The sequence below is a fragment of the Symphalangus syndactylus genome, chromosome 4, assembly GCF_028878055.3.
Source record: "Symphalangus syndactylus isolate Jambi chromosome 4, NHGRI_mSymSyn1-v2.1_pri, whole genome shotgun sequence".
In the NCBI taxonomy this organism is placed as follows: Eukaryota; Metazoa; Chordata; class Mammalia; order Primates; family Hylobatidae; genus Symphalangus; species Symphalangus syndactylus.
This window is the reverse complement of record NC_072426.2, coordinates 17,303,326-17,317,036: the sequence shown is the minus strand read 5'-3', so window position 1 is coordinate 17,317,036 and position 13,711 is coordinate 17,303,326. Positions and strand designations below refer to the sequence as shown.

The window sequence follows — 13,711 nt, the reverse complement described above, 5'->3', positions numbered from 1 at the left end:
TTTAATTGCATATATAGAATTACAAATCTCATTTTTCTTTTCTACTGGGATTATAAACCATATTGAAAAAATTTTTACAGTTCAAAAATCAGATGACTGACCTGTCGAAAGTGAATCGTAACTTATTGGCATACAATTGAATTACTGATTTTTACACTATTTATTGAATGTATATAATTTACTTTTATTACCGAATTAAAACTACCATCATATACATAAAATAGATATTCTTTTTAACATCAGGTTTTCCTTTTCTTTTTCAGTCTGTGATCAAAACGGGGCGACTGCTCATCAGTCACGAGGCTCCCTTGACAGGCGGCTTTGCATCGGAAATCAGCTCTACAGTTCAGGTAGAGTAATTCTTGGAACTGATTTCAATGCTTGTGCAGTTGCACATGCCAATTCCAGAAGAAAATAAATTACTTATCACAATATGTGAAAGCATATACTTTATGGAAATGTAGTGCATGCTTTCATATACTGTGATAAGTAAATTTTTTTTCATTTTTTATTCTGACCACACTTTCTGTTAGTTAGTTAATGGTCTAATTAATCTTCTAGAACAGATATCTTAAAATAGTAAAAGCTGAAAAATTTTTTATGGGAAGAAAGTTTGGAATGAGTCTACTCAATTAGCTTTGTATTTGCTAGGTTAACAGAAAAAGAAAAATCTTTTTAATTTGAATCTGTTCCCATTCCCTGTTTATATGACTTGAGGTTGTTATGGAATTGGTTGATTGTGGAATTGATCTTAGATTTTCACAGCCTTCACGTTCTAAAAATGAATCTCTCAAAAGTCAATAATTTAAATTTAATAAGTAATTTTAAAATTATTTATTTTAGTTATTCAAATTATGCTATGGTATTGGAAATGCTTTAGAAATTATTTAAAAACTCATGTTTTTTTAAGAAAAATGCTCATTAAGATGCCACATAACAGGAAAAAAATTTATACAGCTCTTTCTGGCAAGTTTTATCTAAAACCTGTATTCAAATTTATATCATAGACATGTATAAGATAATTTAAGGTAGTTTCATTCTTCCTAATTTTTAAATTGAAAATTAAGTAGCCATATTTTAAATGGAAGGTGCATGTCTTTTAAATTCAGAATATCTTTGCAGTTTGCAAACACTTTACTTCTCTTTACTGGTGTGAAGATGCTTTAATTATTAAGATACATGAGTAGGGAATTCCTTTAAGAGTATATGGCTTACTACATTGTTATAGAATTATGACATATGGATAATGGTTAAGTTTTTATTTTTAGATGTTTAATCAGTAAACAATGATTTTTACCAATGAAATATCTTAAGTGCTAATTGCAAAATTACAAATATTTGTAAATTAGATGAACCCAATTTAAACATAAATGTTTTAAAAACTAGATCAAAGTAATACATAATTATAGTCAAAAATGAAATTATTTTTACAGTTTATATATAGTCACTGATAGTGAGAAAAGCAAATATTTGAGTTTTGTAGATTTGTTGTTTTCCTAGTTACTATATCAATTAAAATTTAAAACATACTGATTATTATTATGTAACATGAGTACCTAGTATTTATTGTGTATTTTATACATTGAGTAGCATAATACAAAGATTAGGGCAATCATTTCAAGCCAGAGGCAAAACTGGAAAAAGAAACTGGATTTTCTGACTTACAGTTAATACGTAGTCTACTAAACCATTTGAAAGGATAGTGGCTGTTGCTAATTGAAACTTTGACTGCCTTGTTGTGTTTTGTTCACTCATTGTTGATATCTCAAAAGTTTCAATTGCATATAATTAAAAAAGGAAAACAAGTAGAACGTAGTTGGAATTAGATACTATAACTCCTCTTGTGAAGTTTGCTTTCTCTAAGTGTGCTTTTAAAATTTGATCTCTGTAAGTTATTGGTAGACTGCAATTGAATACAACATTTTTTTAGACTGGAATGGAATTAGAAAGATAATCTAATCTAGTGTCTCTTGGTCTTAAATAATATGTGGTCTCGTGTTAATGGAAAAATGTCTCTCTGGCCCCAAGAATACATTAGTGAATCCCAGTTTGAGAAGCAGTATATTAAGAATTAAACATAGTCACTATAACTAACATAAAATATCATAAACATAATATCAAAATAAGATCCTGAAATTATGTGATAATAATCAGTTGCAAAAATTGTCAATGAGAGTATCAGAATATAATCATATTTATATAATAATATGAAGACACCAAAACAAAGCATCTTGTAACACTCTCAGACTCCCAGGAATGTGTTCATAGATCCTCAGGTGTTCCTAGTCTATAGTTTGAGAAATATTGATCTGAACCAACTGCATTCTTTTTACAGATGAGTGTCATCCAGAGTGTTTGTGACTTATCCATTTTATAAAGACAGTGGAATATCTGGGATTAGACAGGAGGCTTGAATAAATGTTAAGTGTGTGCACATGCACTCTTTATTCAAAATCCCCTGCCTTCCACGAGGAAGATAATAGAAGTTTTGGACCCGTTATAAAATGTTCTGTTGTTCATGGTAAAATTATTCACCAGCTAACCACAGAATGACTTAAGACAATAGTGTAATATTTGATGGAGGAATTATATTTAATATTTTGGGTAATTTGAGTTTGGATTTATTACTATGAGAAATTTGAAGGGTACACAGTGTTTTTGCTTAATTCAGATTTTATTTGCACAAATAGAAAGTATAGAAAATGAATGTTAGTAAAATTTAATGAGCATAATATCCATAAATGTTTGCCTGTTATGGCTTTTATCTACTGATAAAGAAGATTAGAAAAAAAACTAGACACTTGAAAAATTTTTTTTCATTGATAATTTTCCCATATAATGTTGAGTAATCTCAGTAATAAAATATACCTTTCAGTAACTCTTTCATGCAGATATTCAACTATGCAATATGCTGTATTGAGCTTCCATATTATAAGCCTTGTTCCATATTATAAGTGAAACCTGTATCAAATTACCAGTGCCTTGGATTGTTTAAACTGAAATCACCTAAGTTTGAGGTACAACTGCTTTCACCACTTAGCATGATTCATATTTCTCTATTTCTTTTTGGGGTATATTTTGTAACGTTAAAAAAGATAAAACAGGGTTAACATATTGAAAGCCAACTTTCTGGGACGGCAGAGAAAATGTACACGGACAACTTTTTCATTGTTATCTTGGAAAAGATGTTTTAAATCATGGATGAGAATGATGTATAAATTTGAGTACTTTTGATTAAATATGAAGTTATTTGTTGTTTCAACAAATGCAAATTTTATGTCAAAGGAAATGAAAAAAACATTTGCTCCACAGGCGATTTTTGATAGAAGATATCTGGTAGCATTTTAAAAGCTCATGGTTAATCCTACAAAATTGCTTTTAAAATATTTTAAGAGAATGAATATTAATAGTAAAATTATTGTTTTTGAATACATTAAAATCTGAAAACACCTGAAAATATGAACTATCTGTTTCATTCAAAAGTTTAAGTTACTACCTATATTAAAATAAAAAATATTGAAGAGAATCCAGCACTATGGAGCGTATTCTTTTAAGTTTATAATTGGTATTTTTAGATAGAAAAATTATGCTATATAAAATTAAATATCAAATAAAGGAATATTTTTTATAAGAAGTAGTATTGACATTACTATTTAAAGCTTATTTTAGTGTACAGATCAAATATGAAAGGAATGAATATAAGATGGAGTCATAATTTATTTACAAAACTCTAGTTTATAGCAGATGGCCCTTTCATCGTGCGAGGAATTCAGTGCCCACATCTTAGGTTTGTTTCATGCCTGCTACTTTTTTTTTGTAAGCCTATTTATTTTACCATTTTACAGAAATTTATTGTTAACAGTCTTAGTTTGAAATAATGGTAAACTCACAAAAGTGATTAGAAGACTATATTGATTAGACATAATTTTTAAACTTATTTATTTAAAGTTTCTTCATAAAACTTATATATAGAGAGAGAAATAAATGATTACAAAAATAAAAAACAGTGCATCTAATCTACGAAGTGCTTTATATTTCTATTGGATTTAATTTGGAAATTAACTGGAAGGCAGAGCAAGCTGAGGTCTGGTATATTTGGCCCCACTTTTGGGAAGATTTCTTGGTCAGTCATCTAAAGCTTCACTCTCTCTTCTTGTCTTACATTCCCATCTGTTCTCACTTTAGGGTATGGGAACTTTTTCATTCTTTTCTTTTACTTGACACATACTATAACTTAAAATGCTTCTTTTAGGGAGTCATGAATTGTGCACCGTAATTTGTGGAAAAGTGCAATGACTATAGAGTTTAGATAATTCATTGTTCTTTTTATTGTGTATTTTAAGCAAAGATTTTATTGTTTCAGAAAATTATATGAATGAATTTTATTTGATGCTTGTATTCTTCAGCTTAATGTAACCCCAGGTATTTTAAGAAAGCCTTTAGTGTGCAAAAGTGTTAACCTCATCTATTTTAATATCCCCCAAATTGATTTATATATTCTAGAATGTAATGTTCAACATAGCTATTATTTATTTAAATATTAAGACCAAATAATTTATGGTATTTTGGCTGGTTTAAATAGAGTAAATTTTTTTAAGGATTGTAAATCAGCCTTTATTATTAATTTCCAACACACCTCTGTAATGAAAAAACAAATCCTGAGTCTGATAAGAGTTGTGTGATAATTTTTTTTAAAGCTATTGTTTTTTTCTCCTGCCTTGGATTTAGTGCTTAAAAAGAGTGCCAGAAATTTTAGGGATGTGGTTGGCTTAAAGATTTGAGTTTTTTTTTTTTTTTTTTTTTTAAATCACATGGAAGCAATAAGTCTGCAATAAAGAGTCCAATTGGAGAGGATGGTAAGTTTCCATACCATTGTTACATCCTTTCTGTGCGGTCTCTTTTCTTAGCATAAGAACTCAGAAATTGTGGATACCAACATACATTTTTTTAAGATTATCAGATTCTAATAGTTTCAAAGGATTTTTATAGGGCCTACACAAGTCATTATGTAAAAGAAAACTTTTAATAACTTTCAGGTTAAAGGAATTTTTGCTTTTCTCAGTGTTTCATGTTAGAATAGTTTATGGAGAAGGATTTTTTCTTATAAACTTATTACTACTAAATTTCCAAGCACTTTGTTTAAAGATATCAATCTGAAAAGAGGGGAAAAGGTCCTATAGGGTCTTGAATTTTTACCATTCTGGAAAACATGTGTAATTAAAATTGCTGTGCTGATAAATTGTCATCAGAGAAAACTATCAGATTAGTAATTTGATGAGTAGTTAGCTGCAATTTTATAATCTCAATTAATAAAAAATTTACCAGTAATGCAAAACCTTTCCTAATAGCAAAGATAAAACAATCAGAAGTATACTTCTATACTAAAAGATGGAGCCAGAGCATCAGAAAAACAGTTTAATGTGGAGTGTTTGGATATAGGATGGCATTTTAAAACTGTAGTTTCTTCCTGAAGCCTGTTTAGTATTCTGTAAACAGCTTCTGTGACCACAGATAGGAACCAAAGTCTAAATCACTCTGGGGCTATATTGTGGATTGGGCTGCTTCATTACTGTTTGTAGTTAAATCCATGTTATACTCTGTTGGTTCTCCTCCTTGCCCTAACCACACCTGGTCTGCTTCCATGTCATCTTCTCCTTGCTTGTTTAGTTTCTACCTTCAACCCTTTCCCCATTCTTTTTTTTGAGATGGAGTCTCACTCAGTCGCCCAGGCTGGAGTGCAGTGGCGCTATCTCGGCTCACTGCAACCTCCGCCTCCCGGGTTCAAGCAATTCCCTGCCTCAGCCTCCTGAGTAGCTGGGATTACAGGCACCTGCCACCCTGCCCAGCTAATTTTTGTATTTTGAGTAGACATGGGGTTTCACCATCTTGGCCAGGCTGGTCTTGAACTCCTGACCTTGTGATTCACCCACCTCGACTTCCCAAAGTGCCTTTCCCCATTCTTTCCTGGGACGTCTCAACCATTTGCATGGTTACTCTTGAAACCTTCAAATTTGAAACTTTCAAGATTTGACCTGTTGAGCTTTAGACGCAAAATTCCAACATTATGCTTACTTTGGTAGAGATAAAACATTTGTGTGATAACATGATTTATCTGGAAAAATTTGAATGTGAAACAATGAGAAAAGGTAGGCATATGCACATGGTTATGTGCTAGTTTATGGAAATCAGCTTATATAAAAATGAACTCTTTCTCTTCAACTTTTTCTGGACCTTTTAAACTGTCTCCTTTTTGTTTGTTTGTTTGTGTTTTGTTTTGTTTTGTTTTTTTGAGACAGAGTCTTGCTCTGGCTCCATCACCCAGGCTGGAGTGCAGTGGTGCAATCGCGGCTCACTGCAACCTCTGCCTCCCGGGTTCAGGTGATTCTCCTGCCTCAGCCTCCCAAGTAGCTGTGATTACAGGCACCTGCCGCCACGCCCAGCTACTTTTTTGTAATTCTGGTAGAGACAGGGGTTTCACCATGTTGGTCAGGCTGATCTCGAACTCCTGACCTCAAGTGATCCTCCCGCCTCTTCCTCCCAAAGTGCTGGGATTACAGGCGTGAGCCACCGGACCCATCCTAAACTGTCTCCTTATCTTTGTCTCCAGCTGTTCACCTCACGTCTAATTACTATTCATTATTTTCTTAAAACACACATCAAATTTTGTCCATTGTCTGTTTGAAAGCATCCAATGGATCCTCATTGGGTCTAGCAAAAGAAATCTTTATGTTGGCATTCAAGATCCTGATCTACTCAAACCAGTCTTCCAGTGTTATTTCTCACATCCCTTTTTGACTCCAGTATGCAGATCACACTGGCCTACTGGCTATTTCCTGAATGATAATTATTTCTTATAACCATCCTTTATTAAGTATTATGGGGATAGCCTTAATATGGGCATTTCATCCAAGAATTGGTGTCCTTGTTTTAGAGACACTTAGAGTTTATTAGAAGAAGTAGATGATAAACAGGTAATTATAGTACATGTTAGAATGGAATATTCAGAGAACTACAGGATTATAAAATACTTGCTCATTTAACCCAGATGTGGCAGCTAAGTTAACTCGTGAAGGATAAGTATGAACTTGGGAGTGAAGGTAGGTGGGTATTTCGGGCAGAATGAACTATATGAATAAGGAATTAGGCAAAGGATTTGCTATTGAAGGAATTAAAGTGGTTTTGTGTGGTTGAAGACTAGCATGTGAGGCTGTAGCGCAAGGTAAGGGTTGACAAGTAGGTAGGAATTAGATCCTAAAGAATCTTAAATATTAAGGAATTTGTTATTATGTGGAGGAAATAGATATGACAGAGTAAAGCCAGCTCATATAGATGTAACTTCCAGTTTTCTCATATAATATATATAAAATATACTTTATGGAGTTCTTGGCAAATAGAAAGTAGTAGGAGCTAAAAATATTACTATCATTATTTAAGGCAAAGGAACATAAGTGAAGAATTTTAAGCAGGAGATTAATATAGATTTGAAAGTTAAAAAAACTCCTAGGTAGTTGTGTAGAGGATACACTGGGGAGGAGTGAGAGAGGAAGTGATGGAGAATTGCTAAAAAGCTAGTCACAGACTGCAAAACAACATTTTGGTCAACAGTGGACCACATATAAGATGTTGGTCCCATGAGATCATAGTGGAGCATAAATAGAAACCTGATAATATGGTGCTTGATGTGGGCATTGCAGATCAAGTATGCGAAATGATTGACATTCAGTGCTGGTTCTGGGATATTTGGTTTTCCATGTGAAAAAATATGTATATAAATAAAAAATATATATCATCTAGGTTTGTGAAAGTACAGTCTGTGATGTTTGCACAACCACAAAATTGCTTAATGCCTTTCTCAGAATGTGTTCCTGTCCTTGTGACTCATTACTGTATGTGATTAAACTAGGTGAGATTTGACGGTCTTCCAAACCAAGGACATGTGAGTAGGTTAGAGAAAGGTGAATTTTTCAGATAGTAGGAGAGAGAATCTGAATGAAAGACTTGCTGACTGACAGGAGTGGGGTGGGGATTGAAGTGGATGAGGGAGAGGCAGACAGAAGTCAAGAATAAAGCATAGCTTGGTTTCTAGGTTGGATGATTTTTGAATAGAGGTGCAGTTTCACTGAGATGGAGAATATCATTGGAGAACAGGTTTATGCGTGCGTGTGTGTGTGTGTGTGTGTGTGTGTGTGTAAGATAATGAGTGCATTTTGGATTTGTATCTGAAATGGGGATGAAAATGTGTTTCTGGAGCTCAGGAGAGAATCTAAGGTGTAGGAAATGGGTAAGGATTCATTCTCTTATACTGATATACTGGTGGCTGTGTTCATGGGTATAGATAGAGTCACATAGGAAGAGATAATCTTAAGAAGGGAAAGTTTCTGAAGAAGAAGCTGCCTGGGTTGAAGAAGAAGCCACACCAACATTTAAGAGAAAGAAAGGAAGTTATGAAGCAGAGTGAGAGAGTGGCTTCAGAAAAGGAAGGGAGTAGGAGAGAGCCATTACAGGAGACAAGTGCGGAAGAGTTTGACAATAGCATATATGGCCAAGAATATTAAATGCTTCCAGAATTTAAGACAGCTAAAGACTAACGGTCCTACCTTGCATGTAGCAACTGGAAGACACTGGTGACTGATGAAAACAGAAGGGTGGCCAGGAAGCCAGACAACATTTAGACTGGTGGGTGAGTAAGTAGTGAAGACTTGAACCAATGAATATAGACTACCATTTCAAGAAAGTTGACTTTCAAGGAAAGGAGAGGAATGAAGTAGTTAGAGCTAGGTTTGATCTCTTAATGCTATTCACATGGCATAGAATGCCATTTCCTGAATTTGCAGTCCTCCCTGGCAGCCTCCTTGTCTTCTCCCTCTCCTCCCTGCCCCTCTCCCTGTCCTCATTCTCTCCCTTCCCCTCCAAACCATCTATCAGTAGGTTTTTAAACATCTATCAAACCTGACCTCTTTTTTCTATTTTCCTAATAAACTCTAAATGAACTTAGAAAAAAAAAAGAAAACCACTAAATCTAAAAGGAAAAGGTAGAAAATAGCTTATATTGGGATGGGTAAGACATTTTTAATCAGAAAATTAAAAGGCAACAGACTCAGTCATACTGTTACAGAGAAATATATTTGCGTAAAATGGAAATTTTTGTATGGCAAAAACAAGCATGATTTTAAAAACAATGACAAATGAGAATATGTTGTAACACATGACAGAAAACTAACGTGTACTCTATTAAGCATTCTTAAATGTCAATATGGAAATTAATAGGGCCTTTACTTAAAGGGTCAGAAACAGATTAGTTTTATAACTATAGCCAGCAAACATGAAAAAATATGCCACTTACTATTGATAAAATGCTAATTTTAAAAATAAAATATTGTTTGTTACTTATAAGAGTGGGACTACCTAAAAATGAATTTTATTTTCTGCTGAGTTGATGTAGAATGTGAATGTATTAGTAGAAATTGATTCACTTTTCCAGGATATCAGATTGAGAATGTGTATCAAGACTCTTCAAAGTGTAGATTTCCTTTGATTCAGGAATTCTAGGAATCCTCACTTACGAGTTAAACACAAAAATATGTATTCTTCTCAGTGTTGTTTGTTTGATAGGAAAATATCAGACACATTATTAATGACAACAACAGGAATATATTTTAATAAGTTATGATTTATCCACTTGATGAATGTTATGGATTTATGAAAATCATTAAGAGTAGTTGATAGCATTGTAATATTTGTATGAATAAAATAGTAAATGAAAACTCACCTGTATGCAAACCTACAGGTACTTTATTTGCTCAATGTTGTGAAAAGAAAAAAAAAACTTTATATATACATACATCTAGGCATAGGGAAAGAAACTTGCACTATAAGTCTTTTATTGATTTGTATTTTCTCATTGTTTCTTCATTGTTATGTACATACATATCACTTTTTTAATAATTAAAAGCTTTATTATATGTAGATGTTTCTCTGACATGACATGATTATTCTTTTAAATCTTCCTAGTTGTTTTAAATTAAAAAAACCCATTTTGCTTATAAAGTTGTTTTGCAAAGATTTCATATCATTTATTTTGACATAATTCCTTTATCATGTGCATTTGAGTTTTGGGATTTACCATTCATAGTGATGGTGGTTACTTACTCAGAATTGTGATGTGGATGATTTTAAAACCAATGCCAACTCACCGCATAAGATTTGGTTTTTCCGCAGATTAGTGTCTGTCTTCTACAGGTATGGCATATTTTGATTCATTGCTCTTATTACAGAAGTGAAACAGCATTATATTGGGGTATTCAGATTATTTAATTTTTCTGTATTAATCAGTTAATTGTACTGAAACTGACATTACTAGCATGTAATTGATACTAACACTGGGTTCACTGCTTATTTTCCTTCTCTCTTTTTCGTATTAAATTTATCATGAATTGCCATCATTCTTTTTGAAGTCTTTCTGGATTTAAGCCAGTCAGAAAAAAGATCATATTTCATCTCCCTGAATAATAAGTGCGCCAGTTTCTCTCATGCAATTCTTGGTATTTCTGTAGTCATAAGTAGTTCCCCTTGAATTCAAAGGGGCATTCATACCAAGCTCCTCTACTCTTTCTCTGTTGTCACCCCAGTAAGCTAAGGAAGACATTTATATTTACATATTTACCAGTGAAGTTTCGTAGACTGAATGGACTATTAATTAGTAAAATAGATTCTCTGAAGGAAAGCATTACTTTATTTAAAAAGTTACGGTGATTTCTATGACTTGGTCCCTTTTCGTTGTTTTTTTAGTACCTTAAAAGTTGTAGTTTCCATTCATTGCAGTGATCCTTGAAAAGACAGTTGTATCCTCAAAGAAAATTATAGTGGATTTAAAATATTTTATTTTCTTACTTGGTATTAAGTGATTGTATTTCAGTATGCATATTTTAAAATGTACAGCCTTATCTTCAAAATTTTCTGACTACGATAAGGTTATTTAAAATTTTATGCATGAAAGACAGCAGATAATGTATCCATAACCTGGCTGACTCTCTTGGCCACCTTGTACAACATTTTAGGCAAAAATGAAGATACATATTAAATTTGCCAAGAAATTTTAGCCATGTTTTGTCAGCATTGTATTCACAATCAGTAACAGGATGGGTCCGCCTCCTGGAGACAGAACGAAATTTCTCATTTTGTCCTGCCCTTTGTAGGCAGTAATGTTGGTGATGTTGATAGCTCATTTTGGTTTGGTAATTTAGGGTAATTAAACTTACAGATCAAATCAGTTTGTGTTTTGTTATGAGGGCCATTGTCTATTTTCATGAATGAGTTCGCAGCTCACCAAAATATAGTCGAGTTTAAAATAGACATTAAAATAGAGATTCACCTACTGCTAATGCATTTTCTCCTCATTTTGAAGTTAAACACTTGTGAAAATTAAGACAAGATAAAATCAGCACTTATTGCAAAAAACAAGAAGTTGAAAATGAAGGTTAAAAGCAGAAATCATCTAGTTGATAATTGTTTTGATTTTTCAAATCTATCAATATTAATGTGTCTTCAAGATATCTGAAAATTTCCATTTGATTGGAAAATCTTGAATGTTTGATCATTTTCTTTCAAGTTAACTTAAAGAAGTGACTTTATTTTTACTTCTTGATTTATTTGAAGAGACATAACTTTTTTGTTTTAATCCTTTAGAGGATCAGATAATGACATTTGCTGTTTAATTCAGTTTATATTTCAGATGGCACGAAGAGTCTATTTGTCTTTATCAAAATTATTAGCTGAAAAAGATATAATTCATGACTGTTCTTTAAAGGGGATCTAAATATTTATGTTTTTAAAAATGCCTTAAGGTGACTAACATTTCTAAACCTACATTTGTATCATCCACATTTGTAATTGTGCCATTGCTTAAAATAAGTCCTCATTATTTCCTGTCTTTTGATAGGATTAGTTTGCTCTCTTAATTGTAACACATTTTCATTTCTTTTCTGGATTGATTTAAATTCTGGGCTTCAAAAAGCAATAGCATAAAATCATCACCATGCCTGTATTGTTAGGTGCCTTCAGAACCACTCAGACAATGTTTTCTCTGAGATGGCTTGTATTTTTAAGTGTTGCATTTTCCTTCTTGTTCTGCTAGTCTTTTTTCTAATAGCAATGGTTAACTCTAATTTATATTAGCAGTTAAAAAAGTTGAAACTTAATCTTGCCTTTTCAGCTCATTACTGAAGAATCTCCTGCCTCTGCACTCTGACACAAAATTTATGCTTTATTTTTTAACCATGAACTTTTCTGGGCATAGATTTCTACCTAAGTGTACATAGCTGAACAACTTGAGTGTATTTTGTGAGTAATATTCCAACATCACACAATTCTAAATTTTATTAAAACCAGCTTTTGTATGACACTTCCAATACACAGTGTAAGTACATTAAAATAATGGAGTACTGCATAAATGTTGATAAAATAGTCTTCTAATATGATAGAATGCCTAATTATGTATTCTGTTATCAATTTACCTAATAAATTAAATGCAGTTTCCATTTTAATAAAACCCATGTACTTTATAAAAATAGGACCTTTACTAACCTATATCTATACTGAGTCATGGGAGCCACAGTAGCGTGGGTAAATCCTTCTGGTAGTAAGCATGGATACTCTTTGTTCAGAGAACCACAATATCTTTTCTCCTTTCTGCCTGCTCTCTTGCTGCTCTCCCTTTCTGCCTTTAAAAAACAAACAAACAAACAAACAAACAAACAACTTTCCGGACAGTGTCATGCCAGTCTTGTGAACATGTGGACCTTTGCAGCAAAACTATAATATTTTTTGTCACCATGGGTAAAGTAAGCATTATTTTGGGTAGTTTGTGCTTATGAAAGCTTTCTTCATCCTAGTAGACTAAAATAGAAGTATCCTGTAATATTAGATGAAAGTAAGGGAATGAAGTTTGATGTAGGCAAATCTTTTTTTCCTCCCTTGGGGTTGATCAAAGATGATACTCATTAAAAGTACTATGAAATTGCTTAATACATTTGAAGAGCATTTGTAAAGTGGATCTTCTGTCAGTATAAGGGATAAGTGTGTCTCTGTGTGTGTGTGTGTGTGTGTAGTAAGGGATGTTGATTCTCCCTACATTAACTTTTCAACCTAAAGAATATATGAATTAACTTTTTAAATTAATACTTTTTTAAACAGTGTAATTAAATGAGGTGTGATACATGAATTTTTGCTTATGCTGTTAATTTTCTCCAAGGATATCATAGCTAACTGTAGCTTTACTGATGCTACTAGGGGATATTTGGGTGATCAGTACATACATAATTAAGAAAGATATTCTTCAAATATAAACTAAGGAAAAAAACAAGTGGGAATTAGAAAAAACATTAAAAACAATTTCTCCTTAGAGTAAACCCAATTTTAATTTTTCTCTTTAGAACAAATGTCTTATTTTGAAATGCTGGTTATGCTATTTGAAGAGATTTGCTAAGTACTTAAACATTCATTTGTATGAATTTTCTTACTACTTGCCTTGTTACTCAAAATTGGGACAAAATATTTTGTTTATTGATGAAGACACATTTAGTTAATAATGTAAAGCAGCATTATCTTTAACATCAACTTCACATTATGTAAGTTAAAAGATTCCTTTAGAACCAGAGTCTTGGCTCACTGACTACCAGCTATTGAATTATTTTCCTTAGGGACAAACTCTTAG

At 32.5% G+C, this 13,711-nt stretch overlaps 1 protein-coding gene across 11 annotated transcripts in view; it reads left to right on the top strand.

The window, feature by feature from the left end:
• Positions 1 to 13,711, top strand: part of BCKDHB (branched chain keto acid dehydrogenase E1 subunit beta) — a 342,628-nt gene that overhangs the window by 175,330 nt on the left and 153,587 nt on the right. For 8 of the 11 annotated variants that reach the window (XR_008657037.2, XM_063637846.1, XM_055274173.2 and 5 more), the window contains one exon: positions 264 to 350. Coding sequence is in view for 10 of the 11 variants with exons in the window: in XM_063637846.1 (XP_063493916.1) it covers positions 264 to 350 (87 nt within the window). In the remaining variant the exon portion in view is untranslated. Of the gene's footprint in view, positions 1 to 263; positions 351 to 2,335; positions 3,633 to 6,296; positions 13,117 to 13,711 lie in introns of those variants that run through there. The other 3 variants (XM_063637842.1, XM_055274177.2, XM_063637847.1) reach the window with 3 other exon arrangements.